The sequence below is a fragment of the Rhipicephalus sanguineus genome, chromosome 1 (assembly GCF_013339695.2).
Source record: "Rhipicephalus sanguineus isolate Rsan-2018 chromosome 1, BIME_Rsan_1.4, whole genome shotgun sequence".
NCBI classification, from domain to species: Eukaryota; Metazoa; Arthropoda; class Arachnida; order Ixodida; family Ixodidae; genus Rhipicephalus; species Rhipicephalus sanguineus.
In genome coordinates this window covers 262004757-262031217 of record NC_051176.1, presented here as the reverse complement: position 1 = coordinate 262031217, position 26461 = coordinate 262004757, and the positions used below count along the sequence as shown (strand labels likewise).

General features: G+C 43.3%; 1 protein-coding gene across 2 annotated transcripts in view; it reads left to right on the top strand.

The window, feature by feature from the left end:
* Positions 1 to 17111, top strand: part of LOC119378851 (transcription factor E2F4) — a 44409-nt gene extending 27298 nt beyond the window's left edge. For both annotated transcript variants that reach the window (XM_037647891.2, XM_037647894.2), the window contains exons 6-9: positions 290 to 494; positions 7910 to 7999; positions 12177 to 12212; positions 13373 to 17111. In XM_037647891.2, coding sequence (XP_037503819.1) covers positions 290 to 494; positions 7910 to 7999; positions 12177 to 12212; positions 13373 to 13488 — 447 coding nt within the window. In that variant the 3' untranslated portion in view covers positions 13489 to 17111. The remainder of the gene's footprint in view (positions 1 to 289; positions 495 to 7909; positions 8000 to 12176; positions 12213 to 13372) is intronic.
* The last annotated feature ends 9350 nt before the right edge of the window (positions 17112 to 26461 follow it).

Below are 26461 nucleotides of genomic sequence, written 5' to 3'. Positions count from 1 at the left end.
ACCCTTCTTGAAGCCCAGACCTGTTGCTTGTCATCATTACTTGAAAGTCATGTGCCATTGATAATTGTATTTAAATGTATAAATATGCCATGGGTGTTTTTTCTCCTCCTTTTTTTTTACTTTTCAATCTTTTTGTAAAGTTTGCCGTTCTTACCTCCTTTCTGATTTAGAGTGTTGATGTAGTATCTATGAATGTGGTTTTCATTATTTGTACATGCTTTTTTTTTTATGACTGCATGTTTGTGTTGCTGTTTTGCCTTACTGAACATTTTTTTATTTGTGTCTGTAGGGTGCAGCCAAGAAAGCGAAGGAATCCATTTTGGAGGCACCAGTGACTCGCATGACAACTCGCAACTCTCCTCGTAGTTCACCTCGCAAGACTGTGCTAAGTGCCAGTCCTCAGTCAAGCCCGTTGGTTACACGGAGCCAAAGGGCAGCAGCTGCCTCAGTGGGCAAGGTGACCGAGACATCAGATCGAACACGCCTTTCTCCCAGTAAGTTTGGTGTCTGCATCAGAATATAAATCTTAAAAAGAGCCTTGCAATGCTTCTTTTGAATTCTACTAACTGAATTTCAAATTGGTTCTTCAGAGAATGCAGTCAGCATTAGTACAGCATAACTACTAAAAGAAAGTTCACTTTATGGTGAGGTATAGACAGCATTCAAGTTCTTTAACAAGGCTACACTTATTACATAATTCTATCGCGCATGGTACTTCCACTGTGTGACACGGGCAATAATTCAAAATGTTCAGGCTAATTGCACGTTAAACCCTGATGAACAAGGTAGGTGCGAATTTCAATGTGATACGAATTTGTAATGGTACCATATTTTTTAGCGTCTTTCGAGCACTTCTTTTTCCCCATTTTCGCCCTCAAGAAAAGGGGGATTCACAAATTACACTAAAATTTCCTAAACAATCCTCAGTAACATCTGTGATTGTTGTGGAAGACAAGATATCACATTCTAACTGCATTTCATTGATTCTTATTGAGAAATCTGCCAATCATAATGTTAAAAATTGGCTTACTTAAAGTAGCAGACTGAAAAAAATTTCTACCTGAACCGGCTTGTTCACACTAAGAAATTTGGTGTCTACAGCGACCCGAACTTACCTGGTGCATCGTTCTCGTTGCTCAGTCACGACGGTGCTCAGTCAAGCCACATTTGTAGTCCAGCGTTCTCAGCTTGCGGGCGAGCATTAGTTGCCCGCAAGCCGAGTCTCATTGAGCAGCCTCATTGGTCACCCTCTGAAACAGACCAGTACCATGCACAATAATGGGGGGTGTGGGGGGGGGGTGAAACTCACCCGAGTTTTTTTTTTCTGTGTTTTGTTTATGTACATTTTTGGATTGTATGTTTGACAGGCATGTAACTTGCCTTTGTAAGTTAGACTTCTACTTATGTTGGAGTGACTGGACTACCACAGCTCATAACCATTAATAACCACTACATTGTCTGAGCAAATACAGCCAACACGAGTATCAGACACCAGCATTTAATGGGTGAAATGAGCCTTATTTTAAAATGTGCTGCACACTGCATGAAAGTTGCATTTTATTTCTGCTGCACTGAAAAGGCCCAGGGGGAATTTGTATTAGGAGATTAGAGTTGGCCCGAGCTTAAAGTTTTCTCTTGGGGGAAGTGGCTCTTTTAAAAGTCATCAAGATCGCCTTTACCAAATTTGATGAAACTGTACAGTCTTGTTTAGTTTTCTTTGCTCATTCCAAATATGCAATTATTTTTAAAATACATATGTCCAGTAGTTCTGAAATTAATTAAAATTAATTTGAATTGTTTCTGGTAGCAATGAAGCAAAAACTAATCAAAATCTTGCTTTAGGCACATAGCTGGATACTAGGAAACGTAAGCTTTACAGTGGTAGGAATACTTTTTTATATGCAAACTATTAACAATTATGCAGCATATCAAAGTTTTCTGTTTAGCATGTGGCTAATTAGTTGTTTAATGAAGATAGATAGATAGATAGTTAACTTTAATAACAGACATTAAAAAGAACATTAAAAACTGAAATACAAAAATCTGCCCCTGCCCCTGTGGGCAATACTCATGTATCCCAGTACTGCAACAAGAATTACAATTCTAGTTGCTTTGATTACTGCAAAACTGCTCCCAAAAGGTTGCAAAGAGTAAAAAATTCAGGTTTTGAGAAAATGGAGAAAAGCAAGTAATGCCGATTTTGAACCTCATGTAACACAAAATGTCTTTTTTTTTCCTTTTTTGTTGTTAGAATATTATTAGCCACCAGGGATATAACTAGACTCCATGTTTTCGGGGTTTATTTTTCTTAAAATTCGGAAGGTGTCTTTCGGATTTTATTTTTCACCAATCCCCAATTTTCCGAAATTCGGAGTTCAATTTCGCATTGTTCTCAATATTTCAATACCTTAGATGAAATTAAATCGCAACATGAAAACGTCAGAACACATGAATCGTATTTTAGTTGCCTTGAAGGTTTGAACACACAAACACATATAGTACACACAAGCACGAATACTTGAAAACAAAACACCTACATTTGTGCGTATTACAACCTTAAAGATGTTATTATTACAATTTAATATTGGTAATCACACTGCCTGCTTTATGTATTTGTACACCTGGGTGTGTCCAGTAAAGATCTAACACGAGGTCCCAGTCACCATTCCCAATTTCGGTGAAATTTACTGCAGACACAGGCATTAGGCCCAGAATAATAGTTTCGAAGTTATTTTGGCGAAAAAAAAATTGTTCACCTGAAAAAATTATATTACATTTTGGCCACAAAAAACACATTTCCACCAATTTTGCAATTTCTGAATTTTGAGCGCAACTAGGGAAAAAATGCACTTTTTGGTCATAATATTTATTCCCATCAAAGAACAAGTGAAATACAATCCTCTGAATATATCATTTTTCTTACCTGTCAAAGGACTTTGAGTAAAAAAAACGGAAACCGCACAAAATAGCTGTATTTCAGGAATTTATTGCTGCAAACAAGAAAACTGAGGGTAATAAAACTCTGTACATATACTAAACCTTGATATATGCGCTCTCTTTTAAAATAATTTTCGTTTCTCTATCATGCTCCGTTTTACTTCAGAATTGTACTTAAACGTAAGTGGTTTACCAAAAATGCCAAGGTTTGAAAATATTTTTCAAAAAGGCCATTTTTAATTTTTTTTAATATCCCTCTGATTGAAGTCAAAGACGTCATCTACCATTCTCCATTTAACCCTTTGAGGGTCGAATTTTTTCACGAAATCCAGTCCAAAAATGTGTAATTTTTTTTATTGCTGAAATAAATTATTCAGACGATTCTATTTAAGAAAAAAATTGTCTAAAAATTTTTTTTTCGTGACCGTAAAATGACAAAAAAATCATTTTTGTTGTTACATACACATGGTTTTTCGTAGTAAAAAAAAGCAAAATCCTAAAAAAACTTAACAGTTTTTTTTATAAATAAAAATTATGCATTGTATTAAACATAGCTCACAGACATACTAAAATAAGTGCACCAAAGTACTTGTCCGGTTAAAAATTGTCCGCATCGGAAGAATCGCTGCTCGACTCACCGGCAGCAGAGGAACCGGCGCGCGCTTCCATAGCGTAAGTGAACTGCGTCAGTGAGCGCGTGGAAGAAAACTATGGTTGTGCGCCTGTCCAGAAAGCAAAACGAGTGAAAAAGCTACAGTAATCCTTCGTCTTATCGCCAACAAGACGTTAGTTTTTCAGAGACCCCAAAACAGCAAACGCAATCATGGCGGCGGCGTTTCTGTAATTTAGTGCTGCACGGAAACAGATGTAATCGTGCCCTGGGGAGCAATAAACAAGAGAGTAACAAGCGGTCACCCTTTGAGAGGTTAGAAACCAAACAGCCGTCAGCTTTGCGGGCGCAAGAAGTGAGAAACACCCGAAGGACGAAACTGAAGCCAGCCGAACCGCGTGCGCGCGTTCTGATGCACAACTGAAAGCCACCGCGCCTCTTTGGAAAGCAAAAAAAAAAAGACAGAGACATCGGCTCATTAAAAAAAGTTCCACGTATTCCCGAAGCGTGGCAGCACATTCCAAGCAAGAAAAATGATCAAAGAAAGCACGCGTGTGAAACCAACTGCACTGCGGGTACGCTCGGTTGTGCAAGCGATAGCCGGCGCGCCATTTTGCGAAGCATAAAAAAAAGCAACAACGGAGAGACATCGGCGCATGAAAAAAATTTCACGTATTCCCGAAGCGTGGCAGCACATGCAAAGCAAGAGAAATGATCGAAAAAGGCGCACACTTTAAGCCAGCTGCACCGCAAACATGCTCGGATGGGCAAGCGATAGCCGGCATACTGTTTTGGGAAGCAAAAAAAAAAAAAAACAACGGAGAGACATGGGCGCATGAAAAAAATTCCACGCATTCCCAAAGTGTGACAGTTCAGGCCACGCAAGAGAAATGATTGAAAAAGGCATGCGTTTTAAAAATAAACGCTATGCCGTACATGTATGACGAAAACCCTTTGGTACCAGGAAGCTTCTGCCGTACATATACGGCGAAAACCCTCAAGCAGTTAAAAAACGTTGCATTATTTTGTTTGCTAACAAGGTGTAATGCGTCACATGTGACTGAGTCAGCCTAGCAGTCGCGCCGTTTGTTGTGTGCTGAAGATCATATAAAAGTTGTTCAAAATAATTGTATGCGACATAATCACAAAGCAGCAGCTCGACAAAAACAAATGCGCAGCCAGGTTGCATGATGCAGCAAGCTTTGTATTCCGATTGGCCGCTTGACAAACCCACAGCAGTGGCCGCTCGAGGCTACGGGTACTCGCATTACATGAGTGCCGCTTCGACTGTGGGCGAGCTCCGCTTGCGCATGAAAACTATGCTCGTAGGACGAATGAGATAAGGAATGCATCACTGTGAAAAGTAAACATTAATTGCCAACAAGGTCTATACTATACAACTAAAACTCTGCTGGGAATTTTGCAGTGAGCACCTCCAGTAGTGCGCACATGTGTTGCTTCCTGTCTCCTGATGGTCTAAAAATAATTAGGTTCACTCTATCAGCAACATATGACTCAAAAGCAAGCTTGTGACATCTAAAGAAAGCCATCATACGTGCTCACGATGGTTGAACAACTCAAACTGGTGATGTTCTCCTTCTCGTGCCAGAACACTGGTGTCAGCAGGCTATTAACAGAAGTGTGTACAAGTACTTTGCTTTAAGTCGTGCAATTCAGCACAAATCGTGCATTTATCACGATATTTTGCGCCTTCTGGCATGACAGCAAGGGCAAAATACATGCGTGCTGTAAGGTGCTCACTGCAAGATTCCAGGCAAAGTTTTCGTTGTATAATATGGAACTTGTTGGCAATTAACAACGTTTACTTTTCACAGTGATGCATTCCTTGTCTCATTCGTCCTCTGAGCGTAGTTTTAACGTACAAGTAGAGCTCGCCCACAGTCAAAGCGGCACTGCGGGTTTGTCAAGTGTATGATTGCAAGACAAAGCTTGCTCCACCATGAAACCTGGCTGTGCATTTGTTGTTGTGGAGCTGCTGCTTTGTGATTATGTTGCGTATAATTATTTTGAACAACTTCTATCCGATCTTCAGCACACAACGAACGGTGTAGCCGCTGGGCTGACTTGGTCACATGTGGCGCATTACAACTTGTTAGCAACCAAAATAATGCAATGTTTTTTAACGCAGAATAGTAGATGACGTCCTTGACTTCAATCAGGGATTTTGAAAAAAATTAAAAATGGCGTTTTTGTGAAAACTATGTTCAAACTCTGGCGTTTTTTTTTTTTAGCTAACGTTTCAGCCCAATTCTGAAGTAAAACGGAGTGTGATAAAACCACGACAATTATTTTAAAGGGACCCTGCAACACTTTTTGAGCAGGGTCAAAAAGCGCTGCCTATCGGTAGTCGAGGCTCCCAAGAACACGCAAGCCAAATATTATAGCGAAGCGAGCGGCCTGGAATTTACAACAAATTCTCAGTCAGCTGAAAATCGCTCCCTCTTCTCTCGACAAATGATGTATTAGTCCGCAATATATGACGCGATTGTCACCATTGGCTGATGTTATAATCACGATAACACCCTCAATATTACCTTCGTTGTTAATTTTGAGTTCAATAAATAGATAATATGTATGTTTATATTGTGTTATGCCGTTAAAACACCGAACAAACATTAATATTAGTACTTCCGGTCTCACCGACAGCTCGTCTGCTCGTAGTTGCGTGGTTGCGTTTTCTTCACCATGCGCAGTGCCGAAATCGTGAATATTTCTGTGCTTATGACCATCGCTGGTTGCCGTTGAGAGTGGTAGCTGTTCGAGTGTTGCCTCGTCAGCTGGAAACTGCATCGTCGGCACGTTCTCACGACCGACCGAGGCAGCGGTGCAGCATTTCTCCGATAACAATGCTGGCGCCGGCTAGTTTAGGATACCTGTGTTCGCTGTATGGCGAGAGTCCCATTCGCTGTCTGTTCAGTATGTCATCGAGCCGTACCTCGGCGTATCCTCCCAGTAGTCTCACGTTCCCGAGAAACCGCGACACAGCAACCAAGCAGACTCGCATTTTCACGGTAGCTGCAAACAGCCGGGGGATAAGTCTGCGCCGGCCCGATGCCCCACGATCCTTTCTTCTAGTTTTTAGTTCTTTGTTGTCAGCCCGCACTCGCTGTGCGCCCGCATTTGAAAAGCAAACAGCATCGAAGTACCGCCACTGGGAGAAGGGTGCACGCAGCTTTGCCGTGTTGAATACGATTCAAGAGCGAGCAGTGCGACGAGGCGGTGTATCGGAGTATGGGTCGAAACCCATCTCAGCTGTCATTCGTTCCAAACGCGCACGCAGGTTTGCGTCCATGGTTGGCAGAGCGATGAAAACACTACGACAGTTCGAGGTGCACACTCAACATTACCAAACCTACTCGCAGTTTTCAAGCACGCGCGATACACGGTGCGATGGGCTCCGCTCGACGACGACCACGCAAGCCGACCGGAAGTGGCGCCACAGACCACGTGGTTGCGCCGAGACGCCAGAGAGAAAAAAATGAAGAAAAAAAATGCCGCCGGCGCTGACGTAACTCTTTGGCGCCTCCTCGCACCTCCGTCCTCCCTCCCTTCACGCCCCGCGCAGCTTTCCGCGCGCTCGCGGCGTTGAGTGGAGGGAGAAAGCTGCGGAACGTGATCTCTCTAATTTGGTAACACCACTTAGACTTGACGGATTCGAAAAATGTTTGCGGCATATGACTCGTGAAGAGTCATACGTCAATAATAAGACTATTCCAATATAACTAAGAAAGGTGTTGCAGGGCCCCTTTAATAGAGAGCAGAAATATCAAAGTTAATATGTACTGAGTTTTATTGTCCTCAGTTTAACTTGTTTGCAGCAATAAATCCTTGAAATACCGGTATTTTGTGCGATTTGCCATGTTTGTGACTTTTTTTCTTCAAAAGTGCTTCGACAGGCAAGGGAAATAATAGACTCATATGATTGTATTCTACTTGTTCTTTGAGAGGAATAAATATTGTGACCAAGAATTGCATTGTTTTTTCCAAACTAGCTCAAAATTCAGAAATCGCGAAATTGCCGGGAAGTGTTTTTTACGGCCAAAATTTATGTATATATTTTTTCAAGCGAACAAAAAATTTTTTCACAAAAATAACTTAGAAACCGTTGTTCTGGGCCTAATACCTGTACCTGCAGTAAATTTAATCAAAATCGGGAATGGTGAGCGGGACCTCGTGTTCGATCTTATCCACCCTGTACCTTGACACAAAGAGTAGCCCAAGGCTTTTTTTTTTTCCATATTGTGACGTTGTTATAAATAGTAACTTAGAGTGGTTGAGAGGTATAAAATGACGCTGCAGCTCTGCTCTCGCCATACAGCTCATAAAAATATTTAATTCTAGTTGCAGGAAATTCAGAAGCAGTTGCTGCAGCTGGAGAAAAAAATGACACACAGAAGGATTTGGCATCTGAAGAGCTCTTTGACTTGAAAGGTAAGTTTTGAAATCTTTGACATCTTTTTCTTTGTCCTTTCAATTTGATGTACCGCATGAGTTGGAAGTCCCCCATTTTGTCTTTTCGCTGTCAGGTGTTTAAGGTTTTCTCCATTCGACCGTCCCAGCCCACTTTTTCTTAAAACAGTCGTTTCCTTCCAGAGTAAAGAATTGCCTATAAGTATCGTATACAGTCGAACCCGGGAACTCGCCAAAAAACATTTATTAGTTCGATATATGGCATAATTCGATATAGGCCTGCTATAGGATTTGATGACACAAAGGCACATACCAATAAGAAAAGTACTTTATTAATATGGTGGCTTACTTGCGTGCCCTACTTTGAAACAAAATAGTCCTGGATTTTCTTCTGTTTCAACGACTTCGATATGGCATAATTTGATACAGGCTCGCTATAGGATTTGATGACACAAAGGCACATACCAATAAAAAAAGTACTTTATTAATATGGTGGCTTATTTGCGTGCCCTACTTTGGAACAAAATAGTCCTGGATTTTCTTCTGTTTCAACGACTTCGCTGCCTGTGACAGCACGCACGCCTCCACATTGTCCAACGAGTCGGAGCAGCCTTTCATATTCACGCAATAGCACCGGACCAACGCAAGTGCACTAATCACTTCGGAGGGTGTAGGCAACGGGCCATCGTCAATTTCCTTATTGCTGTCGCTTTGGCTCGTGGTCGGCACGACATCTGCAACGTAGTCCTCATCTTGTAGCTGGCCCATGATGGCGACATCATCGTCCGCACTGACGAACTCGTCGAATGTCGATCCGTACGCGGTGGCGACGTCGGACTTCTTCTCACCGCGCTCGACTCGATTTATGATTTCGAGTTTAGCGGCGAACGGCAAATTCTGCCTCTTTGCACAAGCCATGACGACAGCGCGCCAAGCAAGTTCACAGAGCGCCAACAGGCAACACCACCAGCACGGACCACACTGAATGAGGACTCGAGGAAAAGAGGCAGCAGTAGGCACGCAAGCATAAAGAAAGAAAAAATGGCGCTCACTTCTACCGCCTCCGCGCCTCGGAGAAAGCGCGACGGCCTCTGATTGGCTGTAGGCGCTGCGAGCAGGCCAGGATCATTTTGTGCAGGGGGGTGTTCGCCCGTGCACAGCCGGGTCTAAACCACTTTTTCTAGGGTGGCGCCGGCAGTTTTCCCCGCCACCGCGAGGGAAAGCCAACTTGCTGGGGCACTTTTGAGGCACATGGAGTTTGATATATCGGTTGTCGTTGCTATTTTCGTTCGATGTAACAGTAACTTTTGCTATATATTCTCAATGTAAATTTACCGTGTTTAGAAATTGTTCGATATACGGGATAATTTGATATAAACGGGTTCGATATAGTCGGGCTCGACTGTATTGCCGATTATAAGTAGACTCTTTTTTTTTTTTTTTTCCGTAAAATGACCTTCCAAAGTTCGGGGGTCGACCTATAATCGGAGTCGACCTATACTCAGAATCGTAAAGTCAACTTATCTGTGGGGTCCGATGAAAGGTCGTCGTCCTCGGATTCCCTGCTATTCGACGCATTGATAACATCAGCCGCAGAGGCAGCGGAGTCGTGGCAACTGCTATCTCCCAACGCGCACGCGCCGCTTCCAGAGCCAGACATATTTTAGATCTACCACGACGATGGCGAAACTATAGCGAAACCACACGAGGCGAAAGTGACGAAACAACAGAGCGCGTTTAAAAATAGCCGCGCGGCATTAATGCAAACTGCTTGGGAAACACGGTTTCGAAAGCAGCATTTCAAACCTTTGATAGAGGGCGAACGATGCTCTATGAAAAAAAGAGGAATATATCTTACGATGCGCGCTGTAGTTTTGTTTTCATACAATAGAAACAATTCATTGACAAACCATTGGCGTTCCACAGAAAAGCTGGCAGCGCCGTGTGGGCTGGCAACAACACTTCGTGGGGAACTAAACCACATGACCAGTCACACGCGCCCACAGGCGTCTTCACGTCTTTTTGCGCTCACGCCTGTTCGCCATTTCTGCATTTCGCTTCGCTTGCGAGTAGTGGTGTGCGCGATTTGTGACGCTGCCAAACGGACGCCAAGATGCCACCGTTACACCGGCAACAGTATAGCACTGCTTTCAAGCGGCAAGCAATCCTCTACACAGAGTCTGAAAACAACGTTGAAGCAGGGCGCAAGTTCGATGTGTCGGAAAAGTGCGTGAGGGAATGGAGAAAACAAAGGACCAAGATCTTCGCATGCGCTGCTACACGCCGTTCCTTTTGCGGACCGAAGTCTGGATGATACCCTGCCGTTGAGGAAGCGGTTTGAGATTCGGTTCGAGATTCTTCAGCCACTCGACATGGCGTTCAATAAGCCATTCAAAGACCGCATGTGCACGTTCTACAATGAATGGCTCCAGCAAGAAAACCCGAAGACACCAACAGGGAAGCTGAAGCGCGCTTCTTTGAGTGAAGTGGCGCAATGGGTCGATGCCTGGTATGGACTGCCAACCGACATGGTCCGTGCGGCATTTTCCACGTGCGGTATCTCAGTACCACCGGCACCCCCTCCGACGGCGAGCAGCAGCAGTGGCTCAGTGATCGTGACTGCGTCCTTCTCTCAAGAGACGAGTCGTAAGCAATGTTTCATGGGCAAATGTTTCTTTGCATCACTCCCTCTTCTGAAAAACTTATTGGTGAGCTATGGCCGCAGCATGAGGCTGTGTTCGGAGTCAACTTATTTTTCCCCTAGAAGGGGTTGCAAGTTGGGGGGTCGATTTATAATCGGATAATCGGCAATATATGGTAGTGATCTGTGGTGAATATTCGAAACATCCTTTTAATTATTCTACCCTCTGTACCAAAATATTGCAGAGGGGAGTGGATAAAGAAACTATAGGTGTGTGCAAATACATGTATTTGAAAATTCGCCAGCTATGCAACCATTACTTGCATTCTCTGAAGAGTTATTTGTGTGCAAAGAACCTGAAAGCGCGTATGCTTGGCCGTGTTGGTAATTCATGTTTCACTTTTTGAGCACACAAAAGAACAAGGACAAAAAACGACATGGGTAGAGCGCTGTGTCTGCGTCGTTTTTCATCCTTGGTCTTTTGTGCGCTCAAAAAGTGAAAAAATAACCTGCTCATTTGTTCCGTTCCTGATGCTCCATTGGCACTTATGATGCTAATATTATGGATATGTATTAGGTTGTGTACGTTATTTTATATTAATCCGCCTTTTTCACGATGCCCCGGCGCATGTGCCCTTCCCCTAGCGGGAAAGTTGCGAAACGTCTCTTCATCTCGGAGGCTCTGTTTCTGTCAATACTGGTTGTCCTGGCCCCTACCAAAACCCTACCAAAACGGCAGAGGGCAGCACAGGAAAATCAAAGAGGCGGATTGTAAAAATAGCTGTTCACTATTCATAAACTATTAGGAAAGTATTTGATATTCTATTAATTCACTTTGCTTTTGGCACTATTCACTTTTGTGCACCATTTAGTCTCAGAAATCACCCTTGGTGCACCCATTAAAAACACACAAATGAATAACAAATCAGCAAGAGAGAATTTGTAATGTTAAGTGAGCATTAGAGCGCTGATGTTGGCTAATGCTGCGTGAACCCTTATGTTATTTTTGGTTGCGACATCTACGCTGGCAAGGTGGTTCCATTCTTAAAATGTTTTGTGCATGAAAGACTCGTAACAGGCTCTAGTGTAGCGAATAATTCCAGCCTTCTGGCAATGATCACTGTGAGTTGAAATAAGGTTATTGTGCAGGCATTAATTGTGAAAGAAAGCAAGGTGAAAGTGTTTAATTCAGTCGGGAGATTGGAGGAAGTACACTGTAACTTTATAATGAAGTTGAAGAGAGATCCAAAGTTGCTTCTTTATATCCATTGTTTCATTATACCCATTATTGCCCTTCACTGCAATTTCTCTTGAGGATGTGCATGCTGTGTGAGCACATCAGCACGTATTGGCTATCAGGTGATACGACATACCATCGTCGCTATGCGTAATTCAGCTACTGTCGACAACACGGCAATTCCACCTGATTGTGTAGCTATACTCTGAACAAGACGGAGGATGCAAGTCCACTGTTTAATCTGCAGCATTAAATTTTTATGTCATTGTTGAAATCGTAGCGATCACGGCTGTCATGGTTTTCTCATTTTCATTTTTCAGATATGAACCTTTCCGACGATGGTTTCCTAGAAAATGGTAAGCTCATGCACTTTATGCAATCATTTGCATTTCATGTTGTCTTTGAATTAGTAGGTGCACTGTTAGTTTTTTGCAATTTGCATGTAAATTTTGTATTGAGTAATACAGTGCTCACGGAATGAAATGTGTCAATTTATGGCCAAATAATGCCCGCGATTTCATTGCCGTTATTTCGAGAGAGAGAGAGTGAAACATCTTTATTACGAATTTCTATTGAGCAAGAAGCATGGGAGGAACCCCTAGTCCTGTGTCCTTAGCATGATTCCGGCGAGGTGTTGAGCCCGTTGTATAATGGCTCGGAGGACCTCAGGAGGCCCGTCGCTGAGGGTATCGTCCCACAGGTCTTTTTTGCGTAGCAGGTATAGGAGAGTTGGCAAGGGAGGGAAGAGGCTTGCGGTCCGGGTGGCTCAGCGTGGTAAGGCGACCAGTTCAGGGTGGGGGGATCCCTTGCTGTGTTACGGAGACATCCTCCGTCGTTATAGACGCGTTCCCTACACTTCCAGCGCGCCACTGCCGTCTTTCTCACGAGAGGAAGCAGTGGCACTACGTCAGTTACAAACCAAAACTTTTCCCGATCTTGCCTCTCTGAACTAATTCTACCCACACTGTTATGCAGACACTCCGCTTTTTCACGACGCCCCTGCACATGCACTCTCCCCTAGCAGGAAATGTCGCGAAACGTCTAAATCATCTCGAAGGCTTTGCTTCTGGCGATACTGGTTGTCCCGGCACCTACCAAACCCCTACCAAAATGGCAGAGAGCAGCACAGGAAAATGAAAAAGGCGGATTGTCCTGGCTGTGGCAGGTCACCCTCAATCTTCCATGTCACGATCGAGTGCACTGCAAACCTCTTCCCTCCCTTGCCAACTCTCCACTATCTTGAGTTTGTTTCATCAGTGTAATATTGGCTTGTACACTTAAATCAGAGCCAACGTCATCTGTAGTTTTCAGATTCATAGCGACATAACGGGTTATGCCTAGCAGTTGCACATACCAAAACTGAGCATGTGAGTAGCTCTGCCTCATGAGAACATTGAGATAAGCAATATGTCATTGACTGGTTGTGCATATTATTTGACTAAGCATTGTTTTGACATTTGGGGCACATTATTCACTGTAAATGGTGTGTTATATGGGACTTTTATTTTTCTTTTAGTGTCTCCAAATACATCATTCTTGTGCCTGAGCCCACCACTTAGCGAGCGGGACTACTTTTTTAACCTCGATGAAAGTGAAGGCATCTGTGACCTATTTGACATCTTCCCTGTGTGACGGTGACTGTCTTCCTCGTGCTGTTTTTATTTATTTTTTTTTTCCATACTTGACGTCATTGAGGGGATGTTGCTTTCTTGTGTGTTAGATTTTTGTCTCTACAAGTGTGGGTATGTGTCAACTTGCAAGCTGCCTGTACATAAGATTGAGCATAATACTGCCACTGGACTTTGCTAGCATGCACAAAGCTGGCAGATGGGACAGATAATGGCAGATATGGTGGAATGATAGTGATGTGCTAAAGCTCCCTATTGCTCTGTGAATAATGCTTAATGAGTGGCACATGAGGTGGCTGTCATAGTATTCTGTTTGCTTGTTGTCATTGCACCCATTGTATTGAAGAGTAAACCTACAATGTTGTGGATATTTCCCACTTTCATTGGAGTTTCTACAGTGTACTGCTTTCGAGTTAATTTTAATTTTTTTGCAGTTACATAACATAGCATTGTTGTACGACATTGCACGATTTCTCTTACTCTCATAAATAGAAGTCTCTTGCGTGTTAGTAGAATCTCGAAGATGCGGATCTCATGGGTCACATGAAATGTTTATATCATCAAAACAAGCAAAATTGTGTGCACTGATTTGAAACAATGTTTAAGAGGGTACCACATAATTATACATGAGGGCTGAACCTTGGAATTGTCAAGTAGTCAGAATAATGTCATTTAATGGGGGAAGAAAATGACAGCTGTCACGGTGTCAGCGCAAAAAGCCTTTATTGAACTTTTGTTCTGTCTTTTGCCTCAGTGTACAAATGTCTACTTTACACTTCGCTGTAGCTGGACGTTTCATGATCACTCAGTGTACAATACGATGCTTCACATGTCACTGGTTGTGTTTCACTAGGGAGCCATGGTCAACTCTGGGGATTCAATTTGGCAATTTGTGCCTACATTCCTTATTTCACTCAGCGAGTGCATAGATGAAACTAGTAAAAAACAGCCCTGCCAGTCGGGTTCGTGCACTTCATCTCTGGCATGGTAGCTGTAGTAAATCACTGAAAATGCAGTGCATAAAGAAGTAGCATTTTCCACCTGATGCTTGCTAACTTTGAACACAGCATATAGGGACTGAGTGCAAAATGTCAATGCATTGCTAATGCATTAATTCCTCTGTACCTTTGCTGTGGGACAAGCTACTGTCAACCATCTCAGTGAATGCATTGTGCACTTTTCTACTCTGCACGTCAAGCTAGCGACTGAAATTTATAAAATTGGTGCTGAGTGGGCCAAGATTTGTTCACTTAGTAGCCAAAACAACTGAGGATGTACAAACTATAAGTAACTCCATTTGTGGCCATGGTATTTTGGACACAGCACTGCCAAAATACAAAAAATTTAGTCTGACAGTGTGTGGCATCCAAGTTTTAATGTATGCTCAGTCTGCACATATTTCTGGAAGCTTTAAAATTTGCCTGGTGTGCTCTCTAAACATTTTTAGTGCCATTGCACACCACAAACTGGTGATCATTTCAGCTGCTCCATGTTGCCATTTCTCGTCGCCATACTGATTGCGATCGCTAGCAGCAGCTTTCCTGGCTCAGTGCTTGCTAATCTTACTGTGGGCGTCAAGCGCATGTTCATGTTTGCTGGCGTAACATTAGTGATGATGGCATAGCTCGATGCCAAGAGAAGGCAGACTGCATGGATTGCAGTTAGGGCATCAATGATGCATCGAAAACAGGGTGCAGGGAAAAGCAGTGAAGATCAATTAAAAGAAATCGTGGCACCAAGCTGCCAGCCTGGATAATCAGTTGAGCTGTGAAGAATGGCGTTAATGAGAGGTTCCACACTGCATTAACATCAAGTGCCCGGACAACAACAAAGGTCTTACCAGCTTCACATAAAAGTTTGCTTTCATATAGCAATGGTATAGCTGTAAAGCATAGCTCTTGCATATACATCACCCACTGGGGTCATTAAAGGGGTCATGAAGCACCCCTTGGGCTTGTTGAAAAAACACATCCTGCGGAAAGCTGACACGGCTATGAACTGCTCTGCCAAATATTACAGTCGTGCGCGCCGCGTAATGGCCACAAGCGGAGCGCGAAGTTGCCGTTTCCCCAGGCACCCTCTTTTCAAACAGAGGCCGGTTCTCACTCTCGTCGGTGGGCGGGGCGTCTGTCCGTTTATGTCGCGGATCTGTCAGTTTACGTCGCAAGAGACATAGCATGCTTATTGGCCGATAGCCGACGTAAATCGAGAGCGGCGTTCGGATCAGATGCGCTTCTTGCCGCGGGGTGCCGCCACCTGCCGGCGCCGCACTCCTCAGTACACGGTAGCCGCACTCGCGCAAGCGAATCACAGCGGGAGAGCGATCGCGTTTCATGACGCGCACTGACGTAACTTCTTTCCCCCATGCCATCCCTCCCTGTCTAGCTTCCAGTGCGCTCGTCGGCACGAGAAAAGAGAGAAAGCGCTGGGAGCGTGCGCCAAACCCCCGTAACTCCGCTGATCCTTGACGGATTCGAGAAATTTTTGCGGCAATCGATTCGGGAGGCAGTACACTCCGATACTGAGGTCATTAGATCATTACTTGGAAAAGTGGTTCATGACCCCTTTAAGAGCGTTCAGCTCACCCAAATTCTACACATTGCACACAGTGAAATTGGGCTTAGTGAAAAGTTCCCCAACTGGGTTCTGTGGAATACAGGCATTCTGGGAAGGGCATTTTAGTGTTCCATGAGTGAGTAGTCAGAATGAATGCGATCCAATCTCATTTTACGCCCGTTAACACCGCATTTTTTTTATCATTGAAAGAAGATAAAGGCCGAAGCACATGCAGCGTTTTTGCTGGCGTTTTCTGGCGTTGCGTCTCTCGGTGCCGTCATCATGTGAACGCCGTGAGGGAGGGCGGCCAACCACATGAAAAGCGCTGAAACTAGCAACAGCCCAGCTTCGCACAATGTGACCAGAGAGAACGAACCTGAAACCTCACAAAGCAGTGTGCAGTTTCTGTCAATGGACTTACCAGAAATATTCCTGAATATAGCTTTTACGTCTCGTTTGTAATTTCATCGTACGAAAAATGAGACAGTGCCGCCGAAAGCTCTATTTTTCTTTGTTACTTGTAGCGCCAGCTTTTGAGATTAACAAGAACCAGAAACTCGTAATATATGACCTCTGAGCTTGAAGTAGCACTCATTGTAGCACATCTTTGAGGCCACGTATTCGGCCAATATAGCCATTCCTTTTGAGCCTACCGACTAACTTGAGTATGGTTCTCGGAAACAGTGTAAAGAGATCACAAACGCTTTGCTGTCGAAGTTTCTAATGATAAAGCTGAATCAAATACAAGCATAAGCTGAGAACTAGCATGCCACAGTGCACAGCGGCGACTTAATAGATCCAAGACGGGCAGCAGCCATTTCGGCAGCAGCAACGACGCCGTTACATAGGCGAAAGTCGCTGCCAGCCGCACGCTGATTGGTTCTCCATCCATCGAACTGCCTTCGGCGTTGGCACCAACGCTTCCTATGTCTGGAGCAATCTGAGGTGGATGTTTTGGCCAGCATCACCGGTAACATCGACGCCAAGTCATGCCAGGGAACGAAACGCAAGATGAACGCCAGCAGAAACGCTGTATGTGGTTCAGCCTTGAGGCATGCAGTTCTGAATGACGCTGACACCAAAGTACTGTTCCTGATTTTTTTTTTTTTTACAATTTCTTTCCGACTTAATACATTTTGCACATTCAAAATCTGCAGTCAAGTAATCTGACCATCTGGGAAAGCTTTTTTCAAAAAATTCGACCCTTAAAGGGTTAAAGGACCCCTGACACCAAAATTGAAACCTCGAGATGTTTGTGTTGTTTGACTTTCCTGTATACGGGGGCACATCTGACCGATTATTAGCGACGAACGTTGCCTTTAAGATATCTTAATTTGGTTTTAAAGTAAGCATGAGTGCTCACTTGAGTTGGCTGCACCTTGCGACATCCTGGTATGACGTAGATAGAGGCCCCGCATGACGTTCCATGAGTAAAGCGAGTATTGTGGACGTCACAGAAGGTTTGCGGGGCGCACGTGCACAATATGACGACTGGCACCCACCCGGCGAGGCCTATTGTTCCGCACCCCTCTCGCTCTGTTGTCAATCTCTTTCAGTCTCTACCGCGCGTGGGGCCCGGATTTGAAAACCGCGCTTTCAACGTCACCACAGCTTCAGTGCACGTGGTCTTTGACGCTCCCCCGCATGGGTCGCTAGTTTCTTGTGGTTTTTAGGCAGGTGTTTTGAAGTGGCGCTAAAATGGTCACAATTAACTACGTTAGAATTAGTTATAGGATACGCTAGAGCATTTACGATTTAACTTAGGGATTACCAGACCCAAAGCTACAAATTACAGTAAAAAAGTCACCAACAAAAATTTTGCTGTTAGGGGTCCTTTAATTATTAGCAGGTAGCCGGTCTTTTTTCGACGAGTAATTAACAATAAATTTGATTATGCTAATTTAACTTCGTATGTGTTTAAATCTTTTTTTCAGCTGGAAAAACTTGCTTTTCAGAAAAGAAATCTTCTATACCTACATAAAAAAAACATTCTGAGGTAAAAATTTCTAAAAATAAGAAAATGGTTAAGGGGTTAAAAGAAGAAAAAAAAAAACGTCAGGCCTGTACGGAAAGCACAGCACGGTTGCAGTGAAAGCTGGAAGAGGGGCATTTCTAGAGCCTGTTGTAAACTTTCTTGGGGCTACTCATACAAGTACACTACCAAGGTACCCACTACGCCATAAATCATCATTTTTGTGAAGTTGGGAAGCACCCACTATGCCATTATTCGTCATTCTGTGGAGAAGTGAGGTACCCACGACACATTTGTAATGCACTATGTGCACTTTGTTGGTGCAGCGGCTGATGACGATGAATTATGGCTGCACGCTTTGTAATGGGTTGAAAGCTTTAAACGACCCACTAGTTACGTAATTCACATTGTGTGGTCGCGGGACACGCTTTCAGGTGCTGACAAACACTACAGGAAAGATGAAAGACTTCATGCCGACGCCACTCAGAAACAACATTTGAGAGAAGGCCGTAACTTAAGACTCTAGACCATTTCACTCGGTGAAGGTGGGTGGGCAGCGGAGATAGCAGGCGCTACGTCTCCTGTGGGAGTTGTCTAAGGGATGTGTAAGCGTAGAGTTTTTATTCCAAACTGTGACCTTCCCTAGAAAGCTGTTTTCTGGTGCCTTCTGCATTGTGGCTTCTTTCTAGTGTTTGTCAGCATACTGAGCGTCTTAAAGGAGTACTGACACAATTTTGAGACATCGCAAAAGGGACATTTTTCGTTTCCTTGGTATGCAGTGTCAACGCTCTCCCCACACCGGAGCCGGAGAACACATATAAAATATTTTAATTTGACTTTGAAGTTTTTGTTGTTGAGCATCTGCAAGCCAGCCCCACTGCAACGGACATTATCCCGACAACACAGTTCCCCCGAGTTTGCAAGCTCTGTGTCCTGCTTGCACTAAATCACAGAAATCACTGTCAGGGTCACTGGACAACAATTTGCTCACCGTTGTTTATGTGCACCACGAGCAGCTGACAGATTTGCCGCTAGTATGTCGCGAGTTTCTGTATCCCCGTGACATCACACTGCTATGAAACGTCACTGAGAAGCCGCCCCCTCGATATCGAAACCGAAAGCGTCTTAAACCCTTTGTGGTCCGCTGTCGGCCCCTGCCCGACAACACAAGCATGGCCGCAGCGGTCTGTAGTCGGGCACTGCGAGACAAGTTCTTTCGCGGTTGATGCACGCACACGTTTTCTCACTACATTATGCGTCATCTGTAAAAGAGTAAGTAAACTTTTTTTACTTGAACTTTGAGTCTTTTTACTTTCGGACGAGAACGGACGGAAGGTGAAAAAGTGTTTCGAACTGCAAAGGGTTAAGGTAGCGATAATTAAAATATATTCGATGCATTCCCAGGCACCACAGTACTCATTTTTGGTTTCTCGACACCTGTGTTGTTATTTAGAGCAACAATCCAAAAATTTTTTAAATTCATGACAGTACTCCTTTAAGAGTGCATGGCAAAACGCATGTTTGGCAAGACATTTTTGCAAAGCCAGAGTTTTCTTGATGGGTGCAATTCTCAGTGTTGGCTTTGCATGTTGTCCTGCAGGGGGCTTTTACTCCACTCCAGCAACCGCTGTTGTTTTTGGTCTACGCATGCAGCAATCCACTGCAAACTATCGTATAACAGCTATGCTGTAAAAATCCACACAGACTTTCCTTTGGGAGTTTTCTAAGTGATGCGTAAGCGTATAAAGTTTTATTGTAAGTTATGGCCTTCTCTAAAATGTTGTTTCCGAGCGACGTCAGCATCACGTCTTTCATCTTCTCTCTAGTGTTTGTCAGCACCTGGAAGCATGTCCCGCGACCACCGAAACACAAGTTTGTTATTTAATTTTTGCAAAGTCAGAATTTTCCTGATGCTTACTATCCTCCATGTCGGCTTTACATCTTGTCCTAGAGAGAGCTTTTATTCCAATACCACAAAATAATTCAGCAAAGCCTTCATAGAAAGTGTTCTCCTTTTACATTTGTTTTGTACTGCCAGTACAACCCATTCGTAGGGTTCAAATATATTTGTATTCTGCAAGCGTGGTTGTTTAGACCAGTGCGTATGACACTTGGCTTTTTAGCGTGGGGTCCTAGGTTCGAAACCCAGAATCACCAAGAAAATTTCGTTATATACATTTCTTTCCTTACAGCAACTCATCTTGCATGACGGATAGACATACACAGTTTTCCCGTTGAGTCTGTATAGAAATGCTTACACATTTAAAAATAATACCAAGTTCCGGCAAGTGCTGTCTGGTATAACAAAAGAAGGGGAGCGGATCAGGGGCTCATTTCTTTGTTACACAGGACCTAGTGAGGCCTAGGAAAGTATCGGGAAAGGCAGTCGTTCCCCCGTTCACTTTATTGGGCATTTCTGTGCATGCAATCCTGGGAGTGTTGGTCAGCGTAATGAGGTTTTTAGTCGTGACAAGTTGGTCATTAGCTACTTATTGCAACTGAAAAATACAAGATGCAAATATGTTTTGGCAATACTCCTTGAATGTGGGCCACCCTGTGTTTGCAATGTTGTAGCCTATTGTAGCCTACATCACTACCTCCCAGAGCAGGCAGTCAAAAGCGAATGCCAATGCTTCAGCACTCAAACCATTGCTGAAATTGCTGCCATCAAGTTGGGTAAAGCTGGCACAGCTTTATGAATCGTCAGATGACATCACCAGTTTGATCTTTTCTAGCTCCAGCACCTTGTATATAGTATTTACATTACGGCAGGACAGATTCTGACGTCATCGTAGACATTGCACAACGCAGCTATATACTTGTTTCGGTTGTGACACAGTGTTTTTTGGTTATTTAGATAATTGAGTTTCTAAGCAAATTGAACTACCTTACCTGTTACAGGACTGTGACTACCATTTGAAGGGACACTAAAGAGAAACAATGAATCGGTTTAGATCAATAAGTTGTGCTCTGAGAACTCTAATGTCGTTAATTTCGCCATCATAGGTTTATTAATACAGGAGAAAATTAAGTTCAAAGTTTCATTTTTAAATTTCTTGCCAAAATCTTCCCGCGTGACGTCACGAATTTCAAAGCGTATTTATCGTATTCTGGCGCCATTCGCTCAACAAAATTACCCCAAACTTGGTATGTTAAGTCTATGGCCCCCTCAGAGGACAATGTACTTCATTTTTACCGATTAGGAACTATCTAGTCGCTAGTAGGCGCCGTCAAAACATGTGACGTCACGGTGAATGGTGCGGAAACTTCAAGGTGCCGTCGCCACCCACATTTTGTTTTTGCGCGTTTTCTCGCTTACTAAGCGTCTTCTCGCAGCAAGCGTGGTGTTTTTGGTATCGTGAAAGAGTACTTTACTAATATGAGAAAAATCGTTTTGCTCTTAGTGTCCCTTTAAAGCGGTGATATCATAATGTGGTTAAGAAAATTATCTGTGTTCCCTTTCAAAAACACAGCAGTGGGAAAGAATTCTACATAAAGGATCTTCCAGTGATCTCCAATTTACCATATTTTGTGTGAGCTGGTTCTATTTTATTCCTGCAAAACTTCTTTATCTTGTCATTCCATCTAACTTGCTGCCGTCCTCAACTGCATGCCCCAGCTCTTGGTATCCATTCTGTTGCTCTAAATGATTACTGATCATGTCCTCCATGTTACATCGTCCACACAAGTCCATTTCTTTCGCTTAATGTCAACTGGATTATAATTTACCCTTGTTTGCTCTGGAACTGTTGTTCCATGCTATTGTTTTCCGATCTTTTGGTGTTACGCCTATCATTTCCCATTCCATCGCACGCTGTGTGGTCCTTAGCCTTTCTTTTTTTCTAGCCCATATGTTAGCACAGGCAGTATGCAGTGATTGTACACTTTTACAGCGAAAGCTGTTATGAGATCATTTCACCGGGCGTTTTTGGCGCCGTAGTTGTCCGCCGCCGCCGCCGGTGTCCGTAACCAGTATCGCTCGAAATAAGAAAAAAAAACGAAATAAGAAAAAATTCCAGGATGGAACGAGGTTCGAACCTGGGCCCTTTGCGTGGGAGCCCAGTATTCAACCTCTGAGCCATGCCGGTGCTTGAAACTGCTTTGCAAAAAGGTCCTATACAGGCTTCATGTCGGGAAGGAACCACATTAGCATATGCAATATAGCGTGGTAGAAGAGTAAAATAAGCACCAAGCGTCGCACAACGCGAATTCTGTAACGAGGCGTCACACAATGCGAATTGCGCAATGAGTAGGTTGTTCAATGCTTCGAACCCATTAGAAAGGGCTCTGCCCTAATTCTTCATCTTCATCAGGCACAGCATCAACAAAGTGCGCATAATGCCTTACATGCGTTTAGCAGGTACCAACGCTCTCCGCAGAATGACGAAAAATGGCACAGTGCCTGCTGCCCTACTTCTCAAAAATTACAATGATTTATAGCGTAGTGGGTTCCTCGCAAGTGCACTTGTATTGGTTGCCAAGGAAGCCCATAAGCGCATGATCCACTTCCTCGGGGTCTCAGTGAAATTACAATGATTTATAGCGTAGTGGGTTCCTCGCAAGTGCACTTGTATTGGTTGCCAAGGAAGCCCATAAGCGCATGATCCATTTCCTCGGGGTCTCAGTAATGTTTTCGCCCCCCCTCCCCCTCCGTCTCTCTTCCACGTCAACGTATGTTATACAGCATGACGGGAGAGGGAAATAGCGACCGGGCGTCACCTAATGCAAATTACATAACTGGTGGGCCGTTTAAAGATTCCAACCCATTACAAAGGGCTGAGCCATAATTCATCGTCATCAGTCGTCGCGTCAACAAAGTGCACATAATGCCTTACAGACATGTAGCTGGTGCCTCGCTCTCCGCAGAATGACGAATAATGGCTTAGTAGGTGCTTCCGAACTTCTTAAAAATTGTGATTTATGGCGTAGTGGGTACCTTTCTAGTGTACTTGTATCGTAGCCCCAAGAGAGCTTAACGGGCTCTAGAAACGCCGCTCTTCCAGCTTTCGCTGTGACTGTGCTGCGGTTTCAGCGCAGGCCTGGCGTTTTTTTTGCTCTCGGGACAGTGGAAGATTGCCTGTCATGACTTAAAAGGCTTGCTCTATGCTCTGCACTGCATTCTTGTTATTTGGTGAATTTCCTTTTCATGAGTAGTAGGCTTCACTGCTAGTAATTGACCTCGTACAGACTACAAAGGTTGGTTGCCAGTTGCAAACTCTCTCCTTCTCTGGGCTATTGAGCACTACCTTTGTCTTTAGCATATTCATATTTAGCCTTACTACTACTTTGCTGGTTTAGGTCTTCAATCACTTTTTCTTTAGTTTATTGCCATCATTGCTGAAAAGTGCTATGTTGTCTGTTAATTGCAGGTCACCGAGATATTTTTGTGAAAGGGGCCTTGCAATATTTTTCGATCATGTCGAGAAAACGCTGCCGATCGGTTATCAATGCTCCTGTGAACATGTGAGCCAATTATACTACTGCATTTGGCAAGGAATCTACAATTACACTTCAAAGACAGCTAAAAATCTCTCTCTTCTCTCGGAAAATCCCGTGATAGACTGGCCCGACTACGTCATAGGTGGAGAGACATGGCCATTGGCTGATTTGAGCATTCGTGTGCTGCATAGTTACTGAGGCCGCCACAGTGATACAATGGTGACAGTGCTCGGCTGCTGACCCGAAGGTCACGGGTTCGATCCTGGCCACATTTCGATGGAGGTGAAATGCTAAAGGCCCATGTGCTTAGATTTAGGTGCACATTATGGCCAATATGGCCGAAATTTTTGGAACCCTCCACTACGGCATGCCTCATATGAAGATCGTGATTTTGGCACATAGAACCCCAGATATTATTAATATTACTGCTGCTGCCATGAGATCCTGCCATGTACCCACGCTGCACTCTACAGTGCTAGAATTACTCTATAAAATTGAACCAGCGTGCTCGTGATCACGCCGAGAGTGAGCCAATGCGTACTATACACATATGTTTCAAGTACTTTTTTGATGGAATAATGCTTCCAAGACTACTGATATTTCTACCGAATGAATGCCTTTTCGTAGTCTATAAAAGCTATATAAAGGGGTTTGTTGTACTAGGCAGATTTCTCAATTGCCTGATTAATCACATTTCTGTGATCCATTGTAGAGTACCCCTTCCTGGACCCTGCTTGCTCTCAGGTAGATTAAAGTGGAGTGTTTCTCTTACCCTGTCTGAAATTACCTTCGTAAGTATTTTGTATAATACTGAAAGTAAGCTGATAGTCTATAATTTTTTAAGTCTTTTATGCCTCCCTTCTTGTGTATTAATGTGATGTTGGCATTTTTCCAGCTCACTGACACATCTGATGTTTTAAGACATTCGCTGTAGAGGATTATTTATATTATCTCAAAATTCATGTCAGCCATGACTGTGTGTTCGAGATTCTACTATTATTCATTATTCTACTGTCAAAAGATGTAATCGCAGCTTAAATGAAATTTTCAAGCTGCAATTTGTGCATCTCTACATTAGCGAACTTGGTTATGTGTCATACCACGTGTGAGAGTTGTTGTATAAAGCATGCTCTTGTGCAACGGGAAATTGTACTGAAATAGTGCTTTTTCATATTGAGCCATTCTAATTGTAGAAGGGTCTGCAGTATTTGAAGGGCTAGTATTTAGGGAAGAAACATAATGAACTGAAGTCATGCTGGCGTTCAGCTGTTACTAGAAACACCATCTGTCTCAAAAGCTTCCAAGCTGATGCAGTCATGTCCAGAGTTGGTGTCTGACTATAATAGGTGGCAATGATTGCTTAATTTATACCTTGAGCTATGTATACATGCTGTGCATTTAGGTGATATTCACTTTGTAAATTCTTCAATGGCTTAAAAACTATGACTTAAATAGATTGCAGAGTTATAAAATAGTAGCATTTAGGGCATGGGGGGAATGTGCAGGAAAAGGAGTCTCCTGCACATTCCAGTTTTCAGCACGAACCAAAGATGTCATTTCCAAAGAAAGCGTACTGAATCCAGGTGTTTAAATGACATCCTATTAGGTAAAAACTACAATATAAATCACTCACACTATGGTAATTTGTTCTTGCAACTACATTGTACATATGCATACCTGCCGACTCTGCCATGTTTTTTTTATCACTATAGACTATAATTTTGGGATCATTCCACAACTTAAATATGACTGTGTCCTGCTTTGTAAAACCGAAGCTTTTGTTTGCAAAATGGTTTTGAAGGTGTTAAAAAATGTAGTGGTGCAAGGTTGCATAAAAAAATATGCATATGAAGAAATTGTGATGGTAGTTGCAATGCTTGATGGTAGTGCAAGGTGCTGTATACCAGTGAGGTACTTTATTGAAGAGGATTGATTATCAGTGTTCCTGAAGCAGGTAAAATCGTCAGCAACATCATTGTTACTAAAGAGTAGGTGATGTCTTAAATAACCACTGAAATGAAATACCAAATTAGTTTAGAGTGGCAAATTATTCTGTGAAAACTTTATTGTCGTTAATTTTGCCATCATAGATTAATTGTTGCTCCTTTGAGGGTCAGTGACATAAAATATGCGGCGAAGCAAACAAATCTCCAATGGACAATGCCATTCATTTGTGGCACCGTCTGTATGTTTGAAAAACACACCAATCTTTAAGGCAAAAGCTTTAGATGCCTCATCTAACGCGAAAAGTGACTGTCGTCGTTGGCGGTGTCAACACGAGTGACTAAAAAAATCGCCGCGTGATGATGTCTTCATGATGTCACATCACTTGGTCAAAGGTTGTCTGATCATGAAGGCACCGCAAAACCACGTGAGGTGCAGAAGGCTTTTAATTCTTTCGATCCCGGAGGCAGTGCAAAACCACGTTGGGTGCGGAATGCTTTCGGGCGGGATCAATACAATCGACTGAGAAGAAAAAGAAGAAAATGCCTTTTGCCTTCCAGTCATCTTAGGCAAATGCATGAGGGACTGTGTGACTTTTCAATTCTTTTTATGTCCCGCAAGTGCTGTCACCCTGCAGGGATACAGGGAATTTTTTTTTATACCGTTGGCTTTCGGTTCCTCCTTCGTTTGTTTAGGCTGGTGTGTTGACTATTATTTGCACATCCGCACGTGGCTGCAAGTTTGGTTTCATCCTGTCGGTGTTTTTCATTTGTTAATTATCTCATCTGGTTTCTGACCTCTCAAAGGTTGACCACTTGATATACTTGTTTACATGTTGCCCACAGGAGTACGATATCACCTGTTCACAGGCAGTCATTGGTGCATACTACATAAAAAACAATGCTACCATATAGAAACGATGCTACAATGCCTGTGAATTGAGTCGAGACAGAATCGCTAACCAATTCGAAAGTGGAATCCGTCCGAGGAGCATCTTCTCAGGAGCATGCGCTGCGCGATGATTCCGACTGGTACAAAGGTAACAGTATTCATGTGTGCACATTTT